Source organism: Cloeon dipterum, chromosome 2 (assembly GCF_949628265.1).
Source record: "Cloeon dipterum chromosome 2, ieCloDipt1.1, whole genome shotgun sequence".
NCBI lineage: Eukaryota > Metazoa > Arthropoda > Insecta > Ephemeroptera > Baetidae > Cloeon > Cloeon dipterum.
Window position 1 is genome coordinate 18916906 of NC_088787.1, and position 25698 is coordinate 18942603.

General features: G+C 39.7%; 2 protein-coding genes across 2 annotated transcripts; one reads left to right on the top strand and one right to left on the bottom strand.

Annotated features, from left to right (window-relative positions):
* The first annotated feature begins 1365 nt into the window (after positions 1-1365).
* Dh44 (diuretic hormone 44) lies at positions 1366-24343 on the top strand. The gene is made up of 5 exons (XM_065477220.1): positions 1366-1492; positions 21618-21813; positions 22535-22800; positions 23012-23057; positions 23576-24343. The coding sequence occupies exons 2-5, from the start codon at positions 21622-21624 to the stop codon at positions 23597-23599; spliced, it is 528 nt and encodes a 175-aa protein (XP_065333292.1). The 5' UTR covers positions 1366-1492; positions 21618-21621; the 3' UTR covers positions 23600-24343.
* Positions 24344-24646: 303 nt separating this feature from the next.
* Positions 24647-25667, bottom strand: LOC135935132 (protein Mpv17-like). The gene is made up of 4 exons (XM_065477219.1): positions 25409-25667; positions 25239-25354; positions 24952-25176; positions 24647-24894 (listed from the first exon to the last, which is right to left on the bottom strand). Exons 1-4 carry the CDS (start codon positions 25470-25472, stop codon positions 24748-24750), a joined length of 552 nt encoding a protein of 183 aa, XP_065333291.1. The 5' UTR covers positions 25473-25667; the 3' UTR covers positions 24647-24747.
* Between the last annotated feature and the right edge of the window lie 31 nt (positions 25668-25698).

The window sequence follows — 25698 nt, forward strand, 5'->3', positions numbered from 1 at the left end:
GCACCTTAACCCCCACTGCATTAATAGACTCGCATGGAAGCAGTCACATCTAATGTGGTCTCTCCAACCTGGATTGGAGAGACAGTGCGAGACCAATCCAAGTAGGATTTGTTATTGACTGAACCCGATATGGGGTATGTAAGAAATTATTTATTTGACATTTTGTTAATAGGCTAGTCCAAATTGTTGATTATAATTGTGATTTGTAATTGTCATTTTTTGTTATCTATTTTAGTTCAATTCTAAATTCTAATGCTACGATTATTGCCACGACAAGTCCCAAATAAAAGCGATGAATGAGTTAGGACGTAAGCTGCCCTTCGTTTTAATGTGAGGCCCTGACCGCTACAGTTTTAAAAATATATAAGATGAATACTTGTGAGCTCACACTGCAGGAAGCCTTTAAAAAGCTGTTGCAAACTGCAGTGGTTCTTTGCTCCGTTGTTAAGCACAGAGAACAACTAAAATATTTATTTATGAATACGATGTTGCACAATAAAATAAACACACACCTGAGTGACCTAAAACTCCTCAAATTTAAATTAATTTGATTTAGCAATCGTTTCCCTCCATCAATTTCTGCTTGAACTTTTTCACGCTTAGCAACGCAAAAAAATAAGTTTTTAAGCCTAAAAAGTGCATTACATTGACGCTAATATTCCAGTTTTACCGGTTCGCGTGGGAAATTGTGGAATGATGACCCATTAGGAATGATTTTTAAATAATGATGTTAAAACAAATCAATAATTTATTAAGTTTTCCCAGTTTCCTGACTGGAAAAGAAATTTGTTATTACGAACTCCAACTGATGAATTAATTTCCATTTTGTTATTTTTGCAATTTAAACATTAAATTTATTTTACATCTTATTTTCTCTCATTTAAGGATATTTATAATTATCTCCCCCTTGGAATTCAGTTCATGACCAAATTTCTTTAAAAGATTTTCCCTAGATTAAACCGAATCTTAAGCATGAATAATTCTGCTAAAATTCGCCACAGGTATGCGCACAGAATAAATCATGCATTGTTTGCAGTCGCTAAAAATACACCTGTACAGGCTCTCGAGCATGAATGGCGGTTGTAAAAATGCAGCAGCATCAGCATTCTTGAAGATTCGGCGTTGTTGCATCCTCCACCTGGGCTTGAGGGGGTGGAGGGGGTCGCCCCCGGCCCCGAAGGTGACGTCTCCGCTGCGATAACATGGAGACAGGCGAGCGGGCGGGCGGCGATAAACAAGGCGAGCGAGAGAGAGAGAGAGAGAGAGAGAGAGAGAGAGAGAGAGAGAGAGAGAGAGAGAGAGCGGGTGAGTGCAAGTTAATTTTTGAATGACTGCTCCGGCGCGATGTGGAGCGAGCAGGGCGGTGCTGTGGGGGTTTAAAAGGGGCGGCAGGTGCGACCGCAGCCTCACTGCATCCCGCACGCCTGCCTCTCAGGACACACGCAAGCAGCGCGCTCCCGACCAACCCTTCTCCGACAGCCAACCACCAAAGGTGAGTACTAATCACATTTGCAACCCTTCCAGGGTCGAACCACCTGGATTTTTACCTCTCATGCACAGATTAAGAGCTTCCGAGGATTCGTTTGTACAGTCAATGCCAGGCCGGGAAAAACCAAAAATTTTCATGAAGTTTTTCAAAAGTAACTACAAGTTTGAAATATTTTTAATCAATGTATTTTATTTTTTCCATAAGAAATTGATGAAAACGAATTGCTTTGTCATTTAAATCATTTTACTTAGTCTGGATTTAAGCAATCCTTATTTCAAGGAAGAAGCAGACTGATTTTATTTGGATCATGGTCATAAACATCTATTATTAGGTATGCGAGAAAGGCTGAATATACATACAATATTATCCTCAGAGCATCCATAAGGCGTCTCACACCACAAAGCTTTAATCACGATCTCAACAGTCGCCCACGTGATTAGTGTTGCTTTGTCATGTAGTAAGTTTGTGTAGCAAACTAATTGCAGTATGGGTGTTTGCTTGATCAATTCAAAGGATGTTCAACAATTTAACTGCAACGTCTTGCTATCAAATCCCCCGGAAAAGCGTATCTATTTGCAGTGGCTATTGATACGAAGTAAATTTTAAGTTTCAAACGACAAATTTGAAAAAAAAACGAGGAAACTGTTTGAAAAATGGTAAAAATGTAGGAGCTGTTTTTCATTTTGAATCATGATGTAATTGTACAACGCATCCTTCCTTTCCAAATAATATGCCTGAGGCATCAGCATTACAGTCGTCGAATATACACAAATAACTTCCTCTGCAGCACTACATGAATCAAATTATTGACAAAAGCAAACACCACACAGAGCTCACGTATGCGTTATCTTATCTCTATCTTGAAACGTGACAATGACAAGTGTTCAAAGTTTCAAATCGCAATCTAAATTTGGGAAAAAATGATAAAGTTACAGCACCGTTCCGAAATGATTTAGGATCAAATTTTGTGCTAGAATTAAAAATAGCAGGATTGAAGTAGAGATTTGACACTGAATGTTCAGTTAAGTAATAAATCAACCTATTTTAAGAGGGGGAATAAAACAATCATTCTGTATCTACCACCTTGAAGAAAATTTAGTTTATGCTGGCGTGAATAACGTACTGAGTGAGAAAATGATAATTTTAATTTAATTTTTACTAGAGCTAAATTACGTTTAATCTAGCTGCGATTTTGTTAGTCAGTTCTGGTGTATGTACACTTTGCTCTAAATCCTGCAACACAATCAGAAAAGAGTATTTATTAATTTTACACCCGCTGTCTATCCGCATTTGCCCGCAGCGGCTTTCAGCATTCGCACTTAATCATAATTAATTGACAACACAATACATAATCCGGGCTGGCGTGCATGTACACGATTATACGCTAACTCGATTCCAGAGCAAAGAAAACAAACTCGCCCGCCTGCAGCTGAAACGCAATTATCTTCCGAGTCCTCCAGGACTTCAACAGAATTTTGGAGGAGGCACTATACGTGTCCTCTCGAGAGGTCAAAAGAAAGCAAAGTGAAGTGCCGGGCGACGCGATGCGTTTTTCTCTTTAATTACTCGGACGGACGAGGCGGCGTGCGGAGTGATTGAGCCAGTTATTGCACGCACGCTCCCCCACGGTTTGTCTTTTCTATTATTCCGGCTCTTTCATGCCGCAAATTCAAACTCGCTAATTAGTTTGTAAAAAAGCCACGTTTCCACGTGTGTGTATACTGGTCTTGTTTGCTGGTGGTATTTTTATGCCGCACAATCCGTCACATCTGCCACTGACAGAGAAGTTTTGCTTAGAAAATGCTAACAGCGCCGACTCGGCTCTAAATTAATTAAAATTCCGGTTGATCACACACGGCGGCACTACTGCGTAATGCTCCGCTTCGGAAGATGGATTTATTCCTTCCCTCTGTCGTCGTGCACACCTTCGTAATCATACCCTGAAATCATCGTCGCGTCACATGTTTATCTGCACGTGAGCGCGATTGTGCGAATTTATCGTGGTGCAAATAGAGGGTTGTGCGCAATTTGCTGACTTCTGCATGGCTAGTTTAATATTTGCAACATAGCGTTCGAGCTGCGAATTAATGGCCTCCGCGCACCTGCTGTGCAGATGTGTGTAGTGACGACTTTTTACTCGCTCAATTAAATGCTTTTCTGTCGCAACCAGAGTTTTTTATTGTTTCATATCATTCTTTGATACCCTTCCGATCAAAAGGAATATTGCAAAACACAAAATAATGAAATGCTACAAACATCTGTACAAGATTTTGATTAAAATGTAAAAAATAATAGTACTCCTGTTTGGTTGTACATAACACCAATGATTGTTATTTCGGAAGTACCATATGCTGTGGAAACGTGAGGCAATTAATGACTAACAATAAATTATAATCATCTCCACGCCCCACAGCCAGCGTTTTCAAAGTTTATATTCTGCAATCCTTGTTGACCGCCTGCTGTCGCAAAGCACTATAATGTCAAAATTTAACAATATTTATTTAAAATTTATCACCAAATTTAACCAATTCAAGCAACCAATTGATTAGGAACAATTTTAGTCTTTTTTTATTGTAAAAGTAACATTTTAAAGTCGTTATGTTTGACCATAAGTTTTTCAAGGGAAATTTTCGCAATCAGGAATACTTAAACATTACAATTCTTACTAATATTTTCAGTCTTGTTTCATTCAGTAATTTTAGAAAATGTATTTGGCTCTATAATTATGACATTCTTATAAAAATTTATTTTTGAAAAATCGAAATGAATTTAATTTACTCGCATTATTTAGGAAAACATTTATAATATGCTTCACAAGGCAATGTGATAAATTATAAAACATATTAAAAACCACAAGTTTTCTAAACTTATCCAGCAAGCAATGGAACAAACCATCAATTTCTCACATTAGATTATATTTCATGCACATGCCCTACTAAGTGTGAAAACCCCAAATTTATGTAAAATTTATTTCTTTTGCTGCTTAGTTTCATTTATTTACTATTCAAGTGCTCATCTTAATAATGCTATGCTTATTTTTCTGGACATGTTTCGACTCCTGGCACCTTATTTATGAAATTATACGTACCTTTATATTAATAGAACACATATTTCCAAATGCTATTGTAAAAAAGATATATAGCAAAAGTATATTGTGCACTATATTTTTACGAAATGTTAATATTTTAGATTACTGAATAATCCTAACAAGGTCCTTTTTATTATATTGTTCCTTTAAAAAATATTTCTGTTCATAAAATAGGGTTTCAGGTAGAATACACAACTAGTAGATTGATAAAGAAGTTAGCTTTGAGGAATATGTCCTGAATTTTAATTCAACATGAGATCAATTTTCTGGTAACCACACTGCACAAAAAATAATTTTTATGAGGGATCCTAACACATAGGCTATCAGGAAAACTTTCCGGTTTTACAGCACTTTTTGTTCACATTTCGGTATCTTTTGGAGGTCTTAATATAAGGTTTTTAATATGCCAAAAGCCAAATAGACAGACAGAGCAAATCAGAGCCTCCTCTGAACCCTTGATTAGCAAACGCTGAAATGTCAACACGCAAACTTTCTAGCTGAATTATGCACTAAGTGTTTGTTTTTGAAGGCGTGTCCAAATGTGAATCTACAATTCCAATCAATTACCGCGAAATATCAGAGAAAAAGATGAAATTTTTGCGCCGCAAAATAAGGAGCTTTGCTCTCGGCGTTTGCACTCACATAAATCACGCAGTGCGCCGAGGGGCTGCTTGAGTTTAGCGGCTCAAATATTAAAATCACACCGTTTTTCACACACACGGATATGAATGTTTGATGAACTCGCGGCGATTTCACTTGCAAACGAGCCGAATTCGGCGCCCTGGTGATGCGACCGCTTTGCTCCGTCGATATACACTTGCGTCACACGCGCGACACTGGAAAAGTGGCGAGCAGGCATTGCAGCGGAAATAAATTCAGTTTGCGCTCTTTCGTCGATGGCAACGATTTCTCGTGTCTGGAATATTTGTGACGCGCACGCGAGCGGCATTACATTTGATTTCGACGCTAACGACAGAGAGGCTCCATGTGAGGGAATAGGATCAAAGACAAAGTTTGTTTGCTCCTCTGCGCGGTAGCTCCGACCAAATATCAAACAAACAAATAGGCAGAGATGTTTATTTTGCGATTTGCCGCAGATCACATTAAAAGATAGCATTTCTATTTCTTTAGTCCGAACAAATCTGCTCGTGACAACTAATTTGCCGCGTCGAGGACTGGATAAAATATTCCTCTTCCTTCTCACGGAGAAAACTGCCCTTCAGACCTTTTTCACTTACACTTAAGCCGCAAATCTGCTTTTCTGCACATCAAGCCCGAGATGGTGGAAAAAGCGACGATTGCAAGTATTGATAACTTATTGACCTTTGCTGGATTTGCGACGCGTCTTCTGCCTCTCTATCCACGGGGATGACGGCACCGAACAAGTTTGCGGAGGCAAATTTTTTTCTACGTCCCCGACTTTTTTCTAAAGAACTTTTCCTGAGGTTCCCTCTGATAACTGATCCTTGCTGATTCAAAGACCGTGTGCTATTCAAAAATAGAAATGGACATTTTGGTTGCGTCCATTCAACCCGGCTTGTCACCTTTCCCAACGAGCGTTCCATTTTGTGCTATTTTATCGTCATAAAATGATATGTCTGAGTCTCAGCCTAAAACATATTCTTGAAAAGGTTTATTCTATCGAACTATATTTATAAGCTCTCTGGACGATAACTTTCAATATATCTTAACGAATAATTTAATTCAAGTTAAATGACAATTCAAAATCGACTAAATCCGGCTCGATCAGCCAACACCGATCGTTTAAAAATCGAATTCCACAAAATGCAGAGTAATAGTGTGAAAATACTGTACATTTTTAGTTTTTCCTTCAATAGCTGTACATTTTTGGCTCTAGATGAATTTATCAAATGGAACACAAATTTTATCATTTGAAATTAGGACTTTTGTAAACCTCCATGGTAAAAGGCTGGTGATACGTGTAACATTGATGGAAATCTTGCACGTTTTTAGTGAAGACAAAGTCGTAAAAAGTGCACGTTCCAAATTTTTAACTGAATTTTGATTCCTGGAAAGTTATATTAGCTCATAAATCTTAAAAAATTGACGATATAATCTCTGAAAATAACTTTTTAATCGGAAAATTAACTTAATGGCCGGTTACTGCTTTGGTCCTTGTAAGTCAAAATCTTCACAGATTAAAACAAGTAACATTTCCAAGTCTAGTTATTTTAGTGTTCTGCTGCACAGAATCATTGTATATTTTCTCATTCATCAATTAAATTAATTTATTAGTCCCGAGATGAAGAATAATATTTTTAACTTTTCAAAGGTCGTATTCACAAATTAAAAATAGATTACTAATTCGATAGTAATTTCAAACTGAATCATATGTATAATATGCATGATGCAGAGTATCTCATGTATCAGAAATAGTATTATTCAAAAACGCATGAAACACACGCTTAGTTCGACGAAATTTCCACCCGGTGAGCATAAATGAGGTGCTTTTTATATGTTTAATTTTGTCAAAAGGTAGGGCTTTTTTGCGTGAATCAGTTAATCCGCTTGCCCGTCTTCAAGCGAATCTGACATTTTTACGCAACTGTTTGGTGAGAGCGTGAAAGCCGCTCTTTTCATCTCATTACGCGCTGATAATGAACCGCAAAATAAATATCGAGACCGCACAGCAGGCACACAGTCCCACCCCTGGCGCCCTCCTCGTCAGGAGAGGGTCGTTCCCTCGAGAAAATCGCGATTTAAATAAAACGAAAGAAAAAAAAAACAAGGAAAAGTGCTGCTCTCGACGGCGCAGAGAACGACAAAGTTTTTCGCGTCCACGGCCGGCTCCCAATAAAATGTGAAACAAAAGCAGACAAATTCAACTTTTCCACTTGTTAAGCCAACTGAATTACAACTCTCGCACGCTGATCCTCCCACTGTGTGTTTGCCCTCTAATTCGAGCCAAATTTATTCCGCGCGCAGAGAAAAACGCTGCATGCCAAAGCCAATTTAGAAAACTTGAATTGAATTTGAATTTGAAGCTGGCCACTTTTGTACTCAATTTACGTTGAATTACATGTTGCAAGCTCTTCGACGACGCCAGTACTCGTCACGTGCATCAAGCACGTTTTATGCGGGCATATTGACGTACACAAATGTGGAAACATGTCAGTAATGATTTCGTCCAACAATCAGGCCACTTCAGTTGACATTGATTTTGTTACTATAACGGATCGGATTGTTTATACGTCGCATTTTTCATTGAAAGAAATGTAATCAAAGAGACAATACTAGTTTAATAAATCTAGCATTGATTATTAATACCACATTATATATTCACCAGAGTGGGGAGACAAAATGCACCTGTGTTTGCCCAGAGTGCACTTCAAATGACATTAAGCTGTAAATAGAAGTCATTCACGTAGAATATTGAATTTTCCGAGCGCTGTCCTAATTTGTTGATTTTGTGACATGACGCGGTGCATTTCGTTTATCACGGGGATATACATATATTGAACATCGATACTGTGTTCCGCTGGCATTTCACTTGAGGGAAAAAGAGGTCACTGATATTTAGGTAATACGTGAAAGAGCAGATATTGCTTGTTCACTTTAATAGCAAAATAGACATTCTTTAACAGGAATTTTCATTAAATTGAATTTAGTAAGCTCTAAAAAGTAGCAATATCCGCTCACAACGCTGATTACTAATCAAATAACGTTGATGCACAAAAGGAGCAGAGCTTTCAAAAGTCAAATCTCGTTTATATGATCGAGAGATTTGCCGAAAAGCTGCTGCCTTGCTTTTCTTAATAGTGCTGTCAAAACATCAGAAAGGCAAAAAATCGTTTTCATTTTGAGCTGCGTAGGTACGTTTGATCGGGAGGAGATTGATTCCTGCCTTTTCCCATGGTGCTTAGACGCACTTTTCTTTTTGCCCGCCGCGCACGTGAAACCGAACCTGTCCTCCGAGACCATCAGGCTGCTGTCGATTCCAACTTGCGTGCACCGCGCACAAAGAGATTCGTAGAGCAACTGTTTGTCTCTCGACGATTGCTTTTTGTGCGCGGATAAAAACAATCGAGTTTCGCTGTCTCGTCGTTTCAAGCACGCAAAAACCTTTTAAAATTTATTTGCGAGCGAATGTTTTGCATCCGCCGCCAAGGTTATGCGCAGTGGGCGTCGAAAATTAATTTTCTCATTGTCAGTTCGCTTAGTACATGACATGAATGCTTTCGCAAACTTTGCGGTCACCTGAGTCGATTGCAGGTAAATTCAACCGGGGTGCGGTTGCGAAAAGAAGAAACCTCACAAACTCTGGCTGGCTTGGCAACAAGCGGCCTCCCGCAACTTGGCTGGATTTGCGAGGGAAATGGAACGTTTGCACCTGTCGACAATCCGTGAAATGTGGCCAAAGCTTGACTGAATGTTTTTTGGATTCGGTTTATAGTTGAGATTGCTCTTCTTGGAATGCTCCGGTTTTTTCAACTATTTTTCTGGCACGTGTGTCTGACAAGTTAACTAAAAATTATGGAATTAAAATATATTATGCAAGAATCATTTCATGGAATTTTAGTCCATGTCCAAATATCCTATGTTGCTCTAAACCAACAAAAATCAACCAATATCCAACCAATTATAAATTAGATATTTGAAAATATTGTGCTTTCAAAGTGTTCATCGCTTGAACATTTTCTTGAAATTAATTTTAAATAGGACACAATTATTCCCGTTACCGATAAACTAAAAATTCAATTTTTTGGCAAAACCTTTGGATTAAAATTGTTTTTTAAGATCAGATGAGCTCGATAAAAATAGCTTTCAATCTAGAACAAGTAATTTTACAATGAAAAAAAATTATAAAAATGAATAGATTAATTACTTTTTCATCCTGAAACTCCTGAAGAGTAGATTCATTATCGGAATTGGTATATCTCTGGTAATATCTCAATAATTAAACTAAGTTAAACCTCTATTTTTAACCCTAGCTAGTTATATTTTGAGAAAAAATTCGCCTGTAATTCGCAAAACTAGTCTCAACGTTCCAACAAAGGAACAAAAAACTAGGTAAATTTTAGACCTAAAAAGTAAACTGAAATTTACTCTGTTCAAATTTGGATTCTAAAACGCGCAGACCCACTCATTTGTTTTTCTGATGGTTTTCTCTATCACAAAAATGCTTTTGGTTTTTGACATTTTTAAATTATTCAATTGCATTTCGTTATTTTGTGTTCAAACAGTTACTAACGCGATTCCAGTTGAAACTTGGCTCTAAATGATCTTAATCCCGTCCGTCCTGAGTAAAATGCAAATTTTAAGAAAGTGCATTCAGAAGAAAAAGGAACTAAAAGGAGCACGTGTGTACCCACGACTCCATCCAATCAGTTGGTGATTAGAAGTACCGACTCGTGAGCCAATCTAAATGTTAATTCCGAAAGCAAAGTTCGGCTGACGCCGACTTTTCGTTCCACTCGTGTCAACTTTTGACCCAAATCCGACCAGCGAAATCGTGTTCAGCGCTGCAACAGTTTCCTGTCGGCTTTGTTTGTGTTCTGCATCTGCGATGCGAACACGATTTGGATCTCACTCGCGGCGGCGGTTGCCCAGCAAATCCCTCGCGAGAAATTGCCTGCTCGTTCTTTTGACGTCATGCAAGGGTCATCTCCCGCATATGATCAGCTATTTTTTGCCCGCGGAAATCTGAAAGAGCACTCTGCAAAAACTCTTGCATGTTGGATTATTTTTGCGGCCACATTATTCGCGCCCTAGCGCCACGGACTAATTGTTTAAGCTTTTGATCTCTCGCACCCACATTTTGCTGGTTAAAACATCTCTGAGAGGATTATAATGCTTTCACTCGATGCCTCCATTTCCTTTTTCTTCCTCTCTTTGGAAAATTTTTAATCTTTCGTGAGTGATATGTGAATTTATGTTTCAAATTTGCTCAGCCTAATGCAAAATTCATCCTCTGAATAGATTAGGATTTTCTAGCCACTTCTTTTCTCTAATATTTTTCTATGGGCGAATTACACAAAATAATATTCTTTTAAGTCATCAAAGATTTCGCGCCCTCTATTGTTAATTGTTTATTCGTGGTTTCCATAAAAGTTTTACTTTTGAAAAAAATAATGAATCGGTAATTTGACAACACCTCCTCACAATTAATATCGTTTCGTAATTGAAAACTCTTTTATACAATTTTTTGCAGTTTTTCTAACCAAAACCCAGGCAAAACATTAAATTTGGCTCTTTTCAATTTTTACTGCTTACCTTCTATTCCTCTAGTGTTTTCTTGCAATGGTAATTAATTTATTTCATTGTTATTTCATTAGAAAATAAACCAACACCGCGTGTATTCATTTTAATATTTCCGTGTTAATAATTAATTTTTTAGCATATCCAGGAACTATTGCTCAAGTGCTCGATTTTTTTCTCAAACGGAACTCTTCTAGGATAGAAATTACTCTTTTCCGCATCTTACTTAGAAAACGCCAAATGCCAAACAGTGCACAACGTTGAGAAGTCAAATTGAATAATGGGTATATATATACATAGCTCCCCGCGTCCTTCTTTACACAACCGGCAAAGAGCTCCCCATTAGGACAGTGACGGGAGCATCACCGTCACTCTAATCATCGATAATGGACCAATAAAACTGAGCGTGAATAATTAACGTCTTATTTAATGCCTTTCAAAGTCGCGCTGTTCGTTTAAGAAAACGGCCGGCTGGCTCTTATGTGACGTGTCGCGCGCGCATTTCATGTGCCTGCAAACGTGCTGTGAGACGGGACGACGAGAGAACTTTTGTTCATCGAGTCTAAATTGAGTTGCTGGCGGAGGGGGTGAGGGCAGGAGAAAAGTGTTGCGTAAAATGATTTGAGACTATTTTGTCTTGACACTTATTGCTTAATGATAACAGCAACCAATTTGTAGCTTACGCAAAGCTCTTTGTAGCTCTTCGAAAATGTAATAGAACTTTCACCCGCTTTGAAATTAACTTTTTGTGGAATTATTGAGGAGTATAAGTAGAAAAATAAGAATTATTTTTGCATACACACGCAGGAAATTAAATTAAAATTAAATGGGGAAATTTAAAAAGGCTATTTTCTGAGCGGAATAAACTAAAAGGATGAATAATAGTTAAAATTTCTCTCCTTTGTCAATCCCTGGCGCTATTTACAATTGGATCTAATTTACTTGTTTTCAAATGAGATATTTTTAATATTATTCTCAAACAGCACGGATGGTGAAAAATAAAAAAATAAAAGTTTGCAAATCAGTATTTTTTTTAAAAAAAATGATGATATTCAAAACATTCAACAAGTGATTGTCAGAGAGAAACAGAAAATCTTAAACATAGTTTAGGATCTTGCTCATGCTTACGCTAGTTTCTTATTTAAATTCAGGCCTTCCCAAATATTTTAATATTTCACTGTCGAAGCAATAGGGTTTTCTAGTCAACCCAAGCACGAAAAAAGTCTTCGCATCAGAATGCGTCTTTCCCTCCTTCTCATCATTTTTTCTGTCAGGATTTTCCCTTTCCTCCGCTCTACTTTTCTCCCCGGAAAAAAATAAATCTGAGCCGACCGCAGATGACGAATGTCACGAGAGCGCGGTTCCTGCTGCCTCCCCGCAGAGACACGCGTCGCAAATTGAAGGTGTACAGTTCGCCTGCCCGCCAGTCCACCGGCCTGCCTTTAATCTCGTTAATCTCTACGCGACTTCGGCCTAAGCCAGCTCGGCGATTTGGCTACAGGGCGAGAGGACGAATTTAACGACGGAAGCCGCCTCACCTACTCATCGCTAATTACCTGCCGGCGCTCAATTAACCCCACTGCAATTAGCCACCACGCAAGCCAGCAGCCGCACCACCGCCGCCGCCACCGCCGCACATCGGAAGACTCGAAATCTGTTTACGCCGCTGGTGGGTGCAAAAAGCGAAGAGCGACGCTGCATTATTGTTCTGGTCCGCAGCAACGATACCGAAAAATCCGCGAATTTCAACTTTGACGAACACATGAGCTGCCATTGGCAATCGATAAAATATTTTGTGCCCGGAATGTTTGTGCCGGCGTCAAAGGCGATCCTACAGATGGATCTTGGACCCTTGCCAACAGCGAATTACCCACAAACGTGAGATTCTCGCACATTTCTCTCTGCTAAAAGCGGAAAAGCAAACAAAAAAGCTCTTCTCTCTCCGCCGGTCTGCTTGTGACACTCTGAAACGGACTTAGTAGACAGACAATCGCCTCATTTTTCGAGCACCACGCGGAAAATTAATTTATTTCAAGCCCCGTGAAACTTGGGCGTGCGGATAAATAACTTAACGGAAAGACGAGGCGGAATTTTTCTCAGAACTTTCACAAATTTGACCCAAAAAGTAAATTGGATGAGGATTATGTGATGGATGAATACTTTCCCGCTGTCAAATATACTAACGAATCAATCAGAAATGCTCTTGCTCATAACGAAATGATGTCGTTAGCAGTCATTCTGCGTGACCAAGTTTCATTTATCGGCGAGGAAATCGACCGGTCCGACTTGGGGAGCTGTAGCTTTATAATACAAACATTCCGGGCAGGCTTGAGGTGTGCGCTATGAGAGTGTTGTAGAGGCGCAGGAAGGCAGAGCAAACATCCTTCCCTCGTCAAGCGAAGGAGAAAAGAAACTTGCTGATAATGTTTAAGAGAGGAGGCCGCCGCTCCGTCATTTTAGCTCCAGATATGCCAACAATGCGCTTATTTTTAGCCTCATCACAAATCGCCGGAATTTCCACCGTCCACCGCACGTTTCCTCGTCCAATTCCGCAACAGTTTCAACGTTCTTTCGTGAAAATTAAAATCAGAGCTCCTTCCTTTTGCCAGGAAAATATCCTTAAGCTTTTTTACAGAACTATAGGATGTCTCTTTTTTAACCTCAGCTCAGTACATACATCCCGTGGGCTTTGAGCTCAACTGGGTCCCAATAACACCGCCGAGTGGATAACATGGGCCTGAGTGGCCGCAGAGGAACTTGGGCCCAATGTGGCCATCATGTCGCCTCCCCGCACCGAGGTCATTAGTTTGGAACTCTAGACATTTGTCCCTTAAGCCCCTGGAAAAGGTGCGAAAACCAACAAGTTTAGTGGCGAGTCGGCGCCGGTGCGCCTCCCATCCCGCTGAGCTATTTGAAAATATATAGAGTCACTTAGTTAACCTCCTTTTTGCCTTCTTTTACATTGGGCAGCCACCCAGCCAGTATAATTGATCTCCAAAATGCCCAAATATCTCCCATGTGCCTTAACAATGCGAGCCAACGGGAAAAGTTTAAAGTCCAAATGGAATTTATTGATAGAAACCTCGGTTGCAGTTAAGGAATAAAATCAACGGAAATTTCACATTCTTTGCTACCAAAGTACTGCATGTTTATTAGACCAGAAGGGTTTGATTTGATGCAGTGCTGAAACAAAGGACGTGTTCAAAAACACGGATGTTCATTGGGGAGGTCACTGGCAATTTACACTCTGTGCTTCGCATGCGTTCATTCACAAACCCAAAATTTGACGGCAAAAGAGCGAGCGAGGGAGTGAGAGGTGTCTCTCATCTGCAGGTGCGGTGGCTGTTTGCTAATTTGATTGTCAGACGGGCGTTGCTGATGAATCCCAGACGCCCGAGTGGTGTGATGAACCTGCACCTTGGTGATTCGCCCGGCAGCTGCCCAAAGCCCCACTCACAGCGTTTACAATGTGCCGCTTAATGAGAGGCCTTTCCGAATAATTAAAATTTGCTCCCTCTGCAAAACAAACTAGCCAGATGTTTTGATTTTCAATTTAACACCTTGCCAGTTTGTCAAAATGTTGAATGGCCAGAGAGTTAGAGCGGGGCTGGTTGAATTTCAGGGGAATTATGCTGCAATTTGCTGTATAAATACTGTCGACAGAGACGGACGAGCGGAAATCCAATTTTCGTTCCTCACCCGCCCGAATTGATGATGCCTGTTTGATTTTGTGTATCATAGGCTTAAACTCAGGCATTTCGTAATCTTTGTTATTCACTCATGTCCTGATTGCAGCTTCGGGCCACAAGAGCTAGCCAGATTTCGGAACTATGTTAGCCATGCTCGACACAATTTATCAAAGGAAAAGGTCAGCGCTTGTACAGAGTGTGTAGTGGTTAAAACCCGCATTGTTTCGGAGCTAGTCAAATAAGGGCAACACCGCAACAGGCGCCACAGACCGTCATCTCTTTCAGCCTGCTTTAACTATTAAACATAATTAAATCGTATTTTGCTAGTCTTATTTGCAGAAACCCTTTTGCAATCCACAGGGGAATATTTATTTACTCATGGAAATTCTAGATTTGACTAAATAAATGAAATGATAAATATTAAAAACAATTTAAGTTTTGTAAAGCATGTTGGATGTTTTTAATTCCTTTCCTTTTACGGATCCACACTTGTTGCTGCTGCATTATATCCATTCTTTATTGCGCAAAGCTGACGGCTGGTGCGGAGCTGCTCGTTTTTATGGTCTACCGGGCCATGAATATATTATGGGGAAATCCATCCGTTCCGCAGCAGATTAACGGGGCCATTGGGAAACTCGCTCTTCAAACACCTCTTAGTTTGCGCTCAGGAAAAGAGATCGAGTACAAACGAGATGCCTCCTCTTTTTTGTGGCGCAAATTCAGCAAAGAGAAGCCGATTTTCTTTTTGAAACGAAGACTGGTGCCGACGTGTTTACATAAATTGTGAGAAATGGGATTCGCAAGGCACACGCAGGAGCGAGCAATGATTTCTTTTTTGACAAAAGAATCGCGAAATTTTTGTTTCCGCTCGTCTCCTTGATAAGCGAGGGCAGGTGTTACGTTTCAAGTCTCGCCGAGGAGTCAAATGAGAGTGACAGCACTCTCTTGCGCTGGAATTTGCCTTACATGTAAAATTCATTCTTTTTCAAGTACACGCTGCCGCTGACAATGAGAGCAAAAGGTCAGATTGGGTTCGGCTCACTCTTTTATTGGTGGAATCATATCGTTTTTGAAACATTAGGGCTCTTCAATTGGGAAGATTGTTATGCCAGGACATATAATCAAAAGTAATTTATTTTCAAACCTTAATTAAGGTCTTGAAAATTAGTCCAAATTAGGAGTTTTTCGTAATAAATGCGTGATTCGGATCAAAGTCTGACAAAAACAGCTGAATGTCAATGCAGAAACGAAATCCACAAATTGACAAGTCTGAGATGTTTCGCCCCAGGTGCAAACGACGTCAGCCACCGCAGCGATTTGTCCGCATTTGTGACAAACTTCGTGGCAGGCAGGTGTCTTCGAAATTGTCTTAATGATGCGGCGCAAAAAGCGTATTTTTCCTGAGTGCTTGATGGATGCTGGAGGAAATTTCACAAATTGCGCCGGTTTCTGCCTCCACCGAAGCGCCATTTAGCACGAAGGGGGGAAAATGACGTCAGATGGGGTGCGAAAAAGCGGCTGTTAAAAGTTGCAATGCGCGTTTGGCTCATGGTGTGACGGATCGCTCAGCACCGTGCACCAGCTGAAAGATAAATGCGGTGGCTTTCAATAATAGACAAACGCCGGTGCCCTGCAGCACATTCTTTCCTTCCTTTTCGCACTGCTTAAATGGAAAATGCGCCCCGCGAAAATGGATTAGATAAGATTGCGGACCGCTTTTAAAAGCTCCGCGACGACGCCGGAGCTTTAATATTGATAATGCACGCGCTCCCGTCGTTGAGCGATGCCGCTTAAAAAATCTGTTTAATCTCTCAAGCACGTTAAGGGCACTTTTTATCGTGTCTAACAGAAAGGTCAATTTTGAGAGCAAGGTGAGAAATATTATGTTTGCTCAACAGTAAGATGTGAGCAGAATATTTCAGAGCTTTCTATCAAGTTAAATCGAATTTTCGTGTCAGTTGTATCAGTTTTAAAGAATAAACATAGCAGACGAGGACAAAATTAGTACGGTGAGGTCAAGCAAAATGGATTAAATTTTTTCCAAAACCAATATACACGATTTTTTTTCTTTTTTTTACTTTTTCGTGTTTTGCAAATAATGTTAACTCTAAATCTCGAGTTTTAGCTATCAGAATTGCAACAATTACCCACTGTTAGACTCGTTTCGGCCTCCACTGACCAACTGAAAGGGTTGGCGCAAACTATCGGCTTCGTTGCCCGCAATCTGTGAGGCTGCACGATCTCTCCCTTAATAAGCCAAAATTTCTGCACGGGAAAACAACGTGGCACTTTTCAACGAAGATGTAAACGTGGAAAAAATGAAAATAATGCATAACAGGGCGCTGCATTTTATTTACGGCCGCCAAACCAGCAGAATCTACTTTCAGTGCCTACCCAGTTCCGTTCCTCAAAATTATTTGCATTAGTATAGCGTCCGTTTAATCTGCTAACTGTGGTGAACCAGCAAACTGAGCTTAAATTATACGCACTTCGATTTCCATGAGCAGCAGGGAAGCAAATCCACCGCTTCATTAAATACATTCCAGAATGCAGCGATCAGATTGCGGATGGTAGTTGACATTTGACGTTATTGTTTATCACGAGCTGTCAGTGAGCAGATCACCCAGGTCGCTAATAACATTGCTAATTAACCTGTGTGCTACGCACTCTGCGTCACGCTTGTTGAACGCACAATATGGACACGCACCCGGCCATTGTTGCTCCGTCAGCTTAGTGGCAAGTTGCGCGACTAGTTTCAGTTAATTAGGCCAAGGCGCTCTGCGGAAAGTTAAACTAGCAAATATTCTGCAGCCGGCGGCTTTGTTTGCACGCCACTCGAAAGTTGCGAAACAGACAGCTCTCACCGGTTTGGCCTTTTATTTGAGCAGTGCAATGGTGAATTTCCTGATATTAATCAGTGGTTGCTCTACTTTTGATTTACTTTATTTCTAGGAGCGAAATATTGAAATGCATCTACCCGTCATAATAGATCAATTATATGACTATGGATTAATCAGATTAACTCGTCTATTTTCGAAAATTTCCCAGAGGATATTAATTCTTCAATGAAAGCTCGGCTCTCTCATCTCTGTTAATTAATTTTACCTCCGGAGAGCTCTCCTCATTAGTCGCAAAGAGTAAAATGCAGTGGAAAATGAAGCACAGAAAATCACAATTTGCAAGAGAGTGTGTAGAGCTGTGACGTTGACAGCGGGAGTGACGTCATTTGCATAAAGGTAGCCACAACAGATAATTAAACTTGGCCAGCCACTCCACACATAGTACGTATATATCATCGCTGGCCGTAATTCTCTCCTTAAACATGAGTTAATTAAATAAGTGGGTGTGCCTCGACTCGGAGATGCGAAGTTAAAATAGACAGCCTCACGTCATGATTCTTGACAATATAATTTTCTCAATTAATGCATTTTCACACTGTCTCAAAATCCAATTTCATAAGAATTATGAGCGGAAATTAATTTTCGCTCGCGAACTTTCACGGCGAAAATTTCTAGACACGCACACGTCATGCGCGAGGAGCGATAACAATGCATGCTTTACGAAAATCCTCTCTTCCACTCCCTACAGAGCTGAGACATGTCGTAACTGCGCCGGGGATTGAGGGCTCTTCGTTTTGAATTCAGTGCGGAGGCTGTTGAGTGTGATTATATCATCACGTATCACTCGCGACTCCCTGCTAGCAAATCGTTTTTGTTGCGTCTTGCTCATCTACTGAAATAGCATTAACTCTGCCATGTTTCCCTTTTTACGGCAGCAGTGGATTAAATTTATCCAGTGGAACGTGACACACGGAAAAATCGAACATTTTGAATTATGAAATTCAGCTGGGGTGTATTTTTAGCATCGCGGCGTTCCTGACAATTGAAAATGCGTCAGCTATGATTGATTGTACACGTTTTATAATGTCCCAAATTTTCAGGATATACATACTGTATATGCAGCAAGCGGAGCTTTGCAGTCTAAAAATTAAGAACATTTGGCATTGTTGGCTTTTTGTGAAATTTATCAACAGATTATCTCTACAATTTTCAATAACGAAGTCAGGACCAAATACATAATAATAGTTTAATTTCAGACTTTGCCAATATTCCTCGTAAATTTAAACGGTTTATCAATGATTTATGATTGATTTCGATTCATCTAGTCGCGACATTACCAATGGTGAGTGAATTATGAGGCACTTTTAAATACTGGGAAATAAATCATAATTCATGACTTACCACTTTCGTTAGCTTTTGAACCGATTTTCTCACAAACGGCAACCTGGGAAAATTGTAGGACTTTCCCAATTTTAAGAGATTATCTAAACAAATGATTTATCGCAATTTTTCTGTACAGCATCACTTTTAAGTTTTTGTTTTTATGTTTTTGAGGGTCGTTTTGAAATGATTTTGATATTTATTTTCCCGCGTGTACCGTCGAGCCTTTGTATAAACTTATAAAATATATGCATTCAGAAGCAAAACACAAAGCTGTGAAAAGTACAAGAGGCGTAGGTGTGTGAATGCCCTCGCACCAACAGTTGAACCCATATGTTATGCTTTGGTAAGCCGCTCTTCACAAAAGCCGACTGCTGACTCCTTTCCCACCTTAGCGCCGAACGGTAACAAAATTTTCAGGCCGCACGTGTCTCTGAAAGAGCTCATGGCACAATAGAATATACGCACTAACGATCTTTGGAGGAAAAAATGGCAGCCTTGGCCAAAAGTAGCCCAGAAAATTTCACAAGGCAAAAATTCATATTCTGACACCCTACGCGTGATTTATCAACAGATTGCCATCCACGTCGGCCTCTAAAATGCCGGTCTGTGAATTTTTTTCCACGCTCCCTCAGGAAATCACTTGATCATTGTCCTGCGGACAGGTATGTCGTCATACGAAAAGGTACATTTCCCGGCGGAGTGCGAAAAGTCGTGCGGTCGGCGCATAAAAATCAGCTCGGCCGATCGAATCAAAGCTCATCATCAGCGGCCGACCGAGTGCGTGACTGGCCTGCTCAACGTCTGTCGATGAATTGCAGCAAATCGCGTGCACTGAACGCAAATAATGCACGCCAGACGAATAATAGGCGCTCGTTGAGCTCGCCACCTGTTTGTCAACGCGTGATTTCATATGCCACACGTCACAGCAGCTTGAATCTGAATAGACTCTGAAACCAGCCATTTACAGGGACAACACTGCCTCAATTTATACGTTGTGATGAAAATTGAGTTGTACTTTCTTTGCTTTCGACACTGCTAAAGGGAATTTCTTTGATTTGGTGAAACGTATCCGGTTTTACAATTTAATTTGATTCTCTTTTAAAACAACAATTTTAAAATCCTCAAGCAAACATTGCAATTATTCAAAGTTCAGATGAAATCTATAAGTGAAATAAACATAATTTATTTTTCTAATTTTTTATAAATTTTGCCTCAGAAGAGTCCAAGCTCGTCATTGACTATGTCAGGACTCTAAATTAAACTCACATAACTTGAATTTTTTTAATAAATTAAGTTATGTAAATCATTAATACTGTATCATTAGACTGTGATAAAAAAACCAATGACTCTTTCCAAGGCCGCCGCCTATAAAAAGTTGTAATTTTTCCACGTTTACACATATAGTTGGCGTTTAATAAATCAATCAACCAATAAATCATTAATACACTAATTCTAATTTTTAGAATATAATTTTACTAAGTTTCCCACAGCATCAACCGGTACCTACAATCCGAGCAATATACTATTAATATCCTAACTGTCAGTTGCCACTAAATATAACTCAATATTTAAAAAAGTCAGAGCGGTACGGAGCTTCCTTGGTTATTTTGCAATCTCCGAAGAGCGCCTGCAAAAAGCACAGGTAGGCAACCGGCGCGACGATGTCATTCGCTTCCTTCACTTGAGAGTGCTCCTTTTGCAAGACTTCCAGAAAAAAAATGCTCGTCTATTTCATGGCAATAACATATCATTCGTAAAATTTCCTCATGATTGCGCAAAGATGCACGCCGACGAAAATTGCAAGCGAGGAAGCAATTGATCCGATCAATGGCACTCTCGCAATATTCAGTGAAAAGAAATGTACATAATATTACGAAGGCGCGTTTCCAACGTAAATGGGAAATTTGCTCTTTTGGAGAAAAAAGGCGCTTGCTGTCTGTGCTCGCCGAGATTAAACACCGTAGAAAACACCGACGCTTTTCCCAGAAGGAGGAGAGACGGAGACGAATTTCATCTCGCAGGGAAGCTCCTCTTTCATCTTTCAAAGTGAATTTCCAACTTTGTCCAACGCGCCGCGCCGCTCAATCTCCGCTCGTCAAGCTATTTTTCTACTAGAGCCGCGCTCCCACCGCGCCATTTCTCTAATTGCAGTGAGAAAATTCGGCACCGTGGCAATCCCAAGTTCATCCTAAGTCGGAACGCGGATGATTGTATGGCCTCCCTGTGTCCACTTTTTGCCTCGGTCCGACGCACGAGGCAAATCCAGTTTATGAGAGCGGCGGGACCGGCGTGCAGGACGCGTCGCCGTCATAAAAATCAGATTAAGGAAGCGGCCAGTAATCAATAGATCCGCTGCCTGTTGCGCTCGCGTTCCCATTTTTATGAGTGGGTCCGCTTTTAGAGGCTACTGTTCTGCGTGGGACGATGCACGGTGATTTGTTTTCTTTGATTACTCGCACGTACAACAGTGACTTTAAAGAGCACGTAAATTAATATATATCTCGGTAGAATTTCATGATATATCTCTGAGGAAGCAAAAAAGCGTTGAAAAATTCAGTTAAAAATTCAAAATTTAGAAAAAATAAAATAGTTCAACGAGAAACCTTCATAGATCTTGCACTCAATATATTCTTTAAAAATAGTATCATATATGATGGCCATGCAACTAAAGCATTCTTAAAATTTAGATGCACCATTTAGAAAGACAAATTAATGAACTCTCAATAAATGAATCTTAAGACTCATTTCCCCACTTTGCTGATTAATTTTCCCGCATCTATTAGATAATTTTTGTGAAAAAACAACGGACACAAACTTGTCCTTGTATTTAAATTAAACAAGAGAAATTTTTGGCCCAATAATTATTTTGTGAATGTGAACTTTAAATGTGTTTATTGATTTATTTGCAGAGAGATGCGGTGTTCACGCGGCCCCACCTATGGCACAGCAGTGTGCATTCTGTCAGCCCTCCTGTTCGCGCTTCCAGCCACTCACGGCTACCAGTCAGCGCCACCAGACGATCTGGACGAACTGCAGTGGGCTAACCTAGAAGTCGATGTGCCGTCCTCCAGAGGAATCGATTCAGTTCTTTACATCTCACCTCAGGTTATTAAACTCTTTGCCATAAATTTTGATTTTTATATAGTAATATCTCAGCAAAAATACGCCAAGTAAGTGTACCATGGCTTGGCAGGGGTAAATAAATGACATGTCTTGAGGCTCCAAAATAGAAGATTGCAAAACAAAAAGCTACGATTTTTGACAACGAATAACTTCACTCCAGGAGGTTCTACAGACTCCAACCAAAAACTGCTTTGAGCTCGTTTCGACGAGTACTTATGAATGCACGTAGAATTCCTCCGTTGACCCCGGAACATTCAGATTGAAATTTTGAAAACGAATCTGGAAGAATGATATTTTTGCTTGAAATGTAGCTCTAATAGGTGGGCAAAACACATAAAAAAATGTGAGTGGTGTGTTCGGCTTAGTATTTCAAAATTAATTTTTGAATAATTTAAAACATGGTTTTTTCCTACCTGACAAAATTCAAAATTTTCAAAAACCCTTCATTTTGCTCGGGTTAGGCCTCATACTTCAGATTAACACTATAATTTTAACAAATTTAACCAAACTGTTTTCACCCCTAATCAAAAAGTTAATTTCACCCCCTTAATTTTCGGGAAAACGTTGATTTTGTCACAGAGAAACGATCGCTTATTTTTAAATATCTTTCTTTTTCTTATTTTAATTGTTTCTAATATAGCACAAAAATTAAATTCCAAATCATATTTTCACAATAGATTTATTTTTAAATTTGATTTTTTAGACAATGGGAGCAGATCGTGCCAAGAGAACTGGACTTGTTGGCGGCTATGGTGGTATGTCTGCAGGCGGCGGTGGAATTGGCGGCCCTTCACTCTCGATCGTCAACCCGCTGGACGTCCTGAGGCAACGCGTGGCGCTCGAAATCATGAGGCGAAAGCTGAACGAGTCCAAGGAAAAAATCCAGGCCAACAGAGACATGCTGGACATTGTGGGCAAGCGCTCCATCGACTCCTACGACTACAGACGCCAGGCGCGCGACACCAGCAGGTATTAAATTTCATTTTTAACAGGCCCACATATTTCTTAATTAATTAATAGACGACGGGTCAAATGTTTTTTCATTAGAGTTCAACTTCTATGACTCCTGGAACGATTAATAATGTCTCTGATAAAAACTCAACAAGCGCACACATAAAAATTTTGTTTAATTAAAATAAAAAATTCTTCCTCTTTTGACTAACTTTGGGCTGTTTTTCAGAAAACCGGTGGACGGGTTGAATGCTCTGAGCCACAATTCTCAGCATGTAAGTTTTCCTACTTTTTTTTGTCAACTTTGTTTGTCATTTCTGAAAAATGCCGGTGAGTAGGAGGCAAAAGCTGCTGCTTCACTGCTGAAGAGAGTCCTCTCTTTAATGTAAAGATCTTTTCATCAGCAGAGAAACTTAATAACGCGTGTGCGACTTTACTCTTGCCGGAGAAGAAAAGAGGCCAATTCGGCGTGCTTTTTAATAACTGAGCGGCCAAAATTTTGACTCTTTTCTTCAAAAGATCAAAGGAAAACTATGCACTCAAGCTTCCTCCCAGAAGAAAATTTTTTGTTCCTTCGTGGAATCGTATCCTTCCTTGTTTAAAAAAGCAATTCTTGTCGGGATATTGAAAGGCAGAATGTAAATTGCATTAGAATTTTAATCAATTACATTATTCTATTGAAGCACGTTTTCAAATTCGAAACAAACTGCTGAATTTTGATATTTATGAAAGGTCGTCGCATTAATTTTAAATAATATTTCTTGTTTGATTAAAATATTAATTCTGTTTTCAGAGTCGGGTGTCGTCAGTGTTGTAGACGCGCGTAAGGTGCCGCTGTTCTGCCCTCCGAGAGAAAAGAAAATAAAATCTATCTTCTGCTGCAAAAAGCAAAACGAAACCGACCGACTTCCGCTTCTCCCTTTCCTCCCCTTTTAGTAACAGCTCTCCTATCAATCGACGAACACCTCTTTTCATCTACTTTTTCGAACATCTTTGCGCAATGTAAAAATAACTGTCAGAAAACTATTCGTTCAATGTTCAATGTAGTACAAATTATCGATTAGTTCTTGATGGTGTCTGCTTTCTCTGGCATCTGCCCACTTTTTCTGATAATTTCCATAATAGTCGAATTTCATGATTTGAAAATGTAGAGAAAAAAATGAAATATTCATATCTCCGGAAATAAAAACTGTTAGAGTGCATTCAGAAAAAAGATGGTGTAATTTAGAAATCTCATGATGATAATTTTCAGTTCCTGTTGCCGGTAAATGTTATGGTTCAAATATCCATTTGACTGCGTATTAAATTGTTGTTTAAAAATTATGCATATTCGAATCGAAAATGTGAAAAATCTATGGAAAACACTCAGAGGCTGGAATCTTTTCTTAAATGTAAATGTGGTGTTCGATTTGTGTTCAGTATTTTTTATCTCACTTCATTTTAGTGATAAATTCTTAGACGAATGTTGATGAAATTGGCAAATCTATTTTTATTTGACAAAATGTAAAAGATAATTATTTCTGTACTAAGAGTGAGGAAATAAACAAAATATTTAATTGCACCAATGAGAGATTTTACTGAATGATCTAAATAATAGCGCAGATCGAAGTTATATAATAAATATCATTATCATAGCCAAGCTACTAACCTAATTGGAGAAAATCTTGTAGGTCAACAACTGTGAAATAGGGTAGTCTTAATGATTATTATGAGAATTATAAAGGGGCCAAAAACCATTTCTATTTTCTCAGAGGAACCTTTATCTTTTTTTCACCTTTTCAAAATTATTACGGTGCGTGTGTTAAGAGCATTTTTAGGTTATCACAAAGATTAAACCTAAACCCGCCACACAGAAACAAATATGTCACGCATTGATATGCATTTCAAATATTTATTTGGTTTTTTTACTCCACCAGGAGTGTTATTAGGAATTTGCTGATAATTTTCAGATCTAAAATATTTTAACTATTTTTCTTTGGTATCAACAGTCATGGGTGAGTTTGCTTTCCAGGAGACAAACACATTCCAGAAGAGGGCTACGACTTGCACCACAAGCACCTGGTACTGAAGGGGCACCCAGTAGAAGTTGGCAATTTGCACCCAAGGCCAGATCTGCAAGCAAGCGCACAAGTTGCAGTTTCCGTTTCAACTACTTTGTAATTGTTTTACTTGGTAGTTGGCTTTCAAGACGGGCCAGTACTCCTTGCCCAACTTCTCTTTGGCCTCGTTCAAACTCTGTCCGTTGGCAAGTGGCACAATAGTGAGGATGGAGGCGAGAACTGCCGGCGCGAACAATACTTGGTCCAGGACGACCTTTTTCAGGGCCACTTTCGGCTGTCCTCCGGTGCCAAACAGGCTCTGCAGAGTTCCGTACCACAGCCTCAAGCTCGGACCCTTAGAGTGAACACCAAAATTTTGAATAGTTCAGGAACAAGTCTGTTAAATGAAAAACTAACCAAGTAGAAAAATCCTATTGCTGTGAAGGTGCCAGTTCTGCGCACGTCGATGGCCAGCAGTGTCTTTTTGTCCAGGGTGACCTGAGCTATCACGTCTCCAGCCCCCATCAAAAAGCCTTGAACGAGAAAATTAAATTACAAATAAATTAAATCATAGGCGAGATTCAGACCTGTCTGCACGGCTTGAGTGACGATAGGGTGTTTTTCTAAGATTTTCCTATACGCGCGAAGCATGACAGCAGCTGATTTGTGGGTTTTGCGAAATATTAGAATACAGAAAAACCAAAATTTTAATTTCGAACTATCACGTTTTAATTTATCAACATCCGAGTGATATGAAATGTACCATAACAAGGTACACCGCCGCGATCACGATCTCTGCCTTCTGACCTGTCGCCGGCAAACAACACCCGCGGCCTCGACGCTCAGCGGACTCACGTGTAGGCTTAGCACACATCAA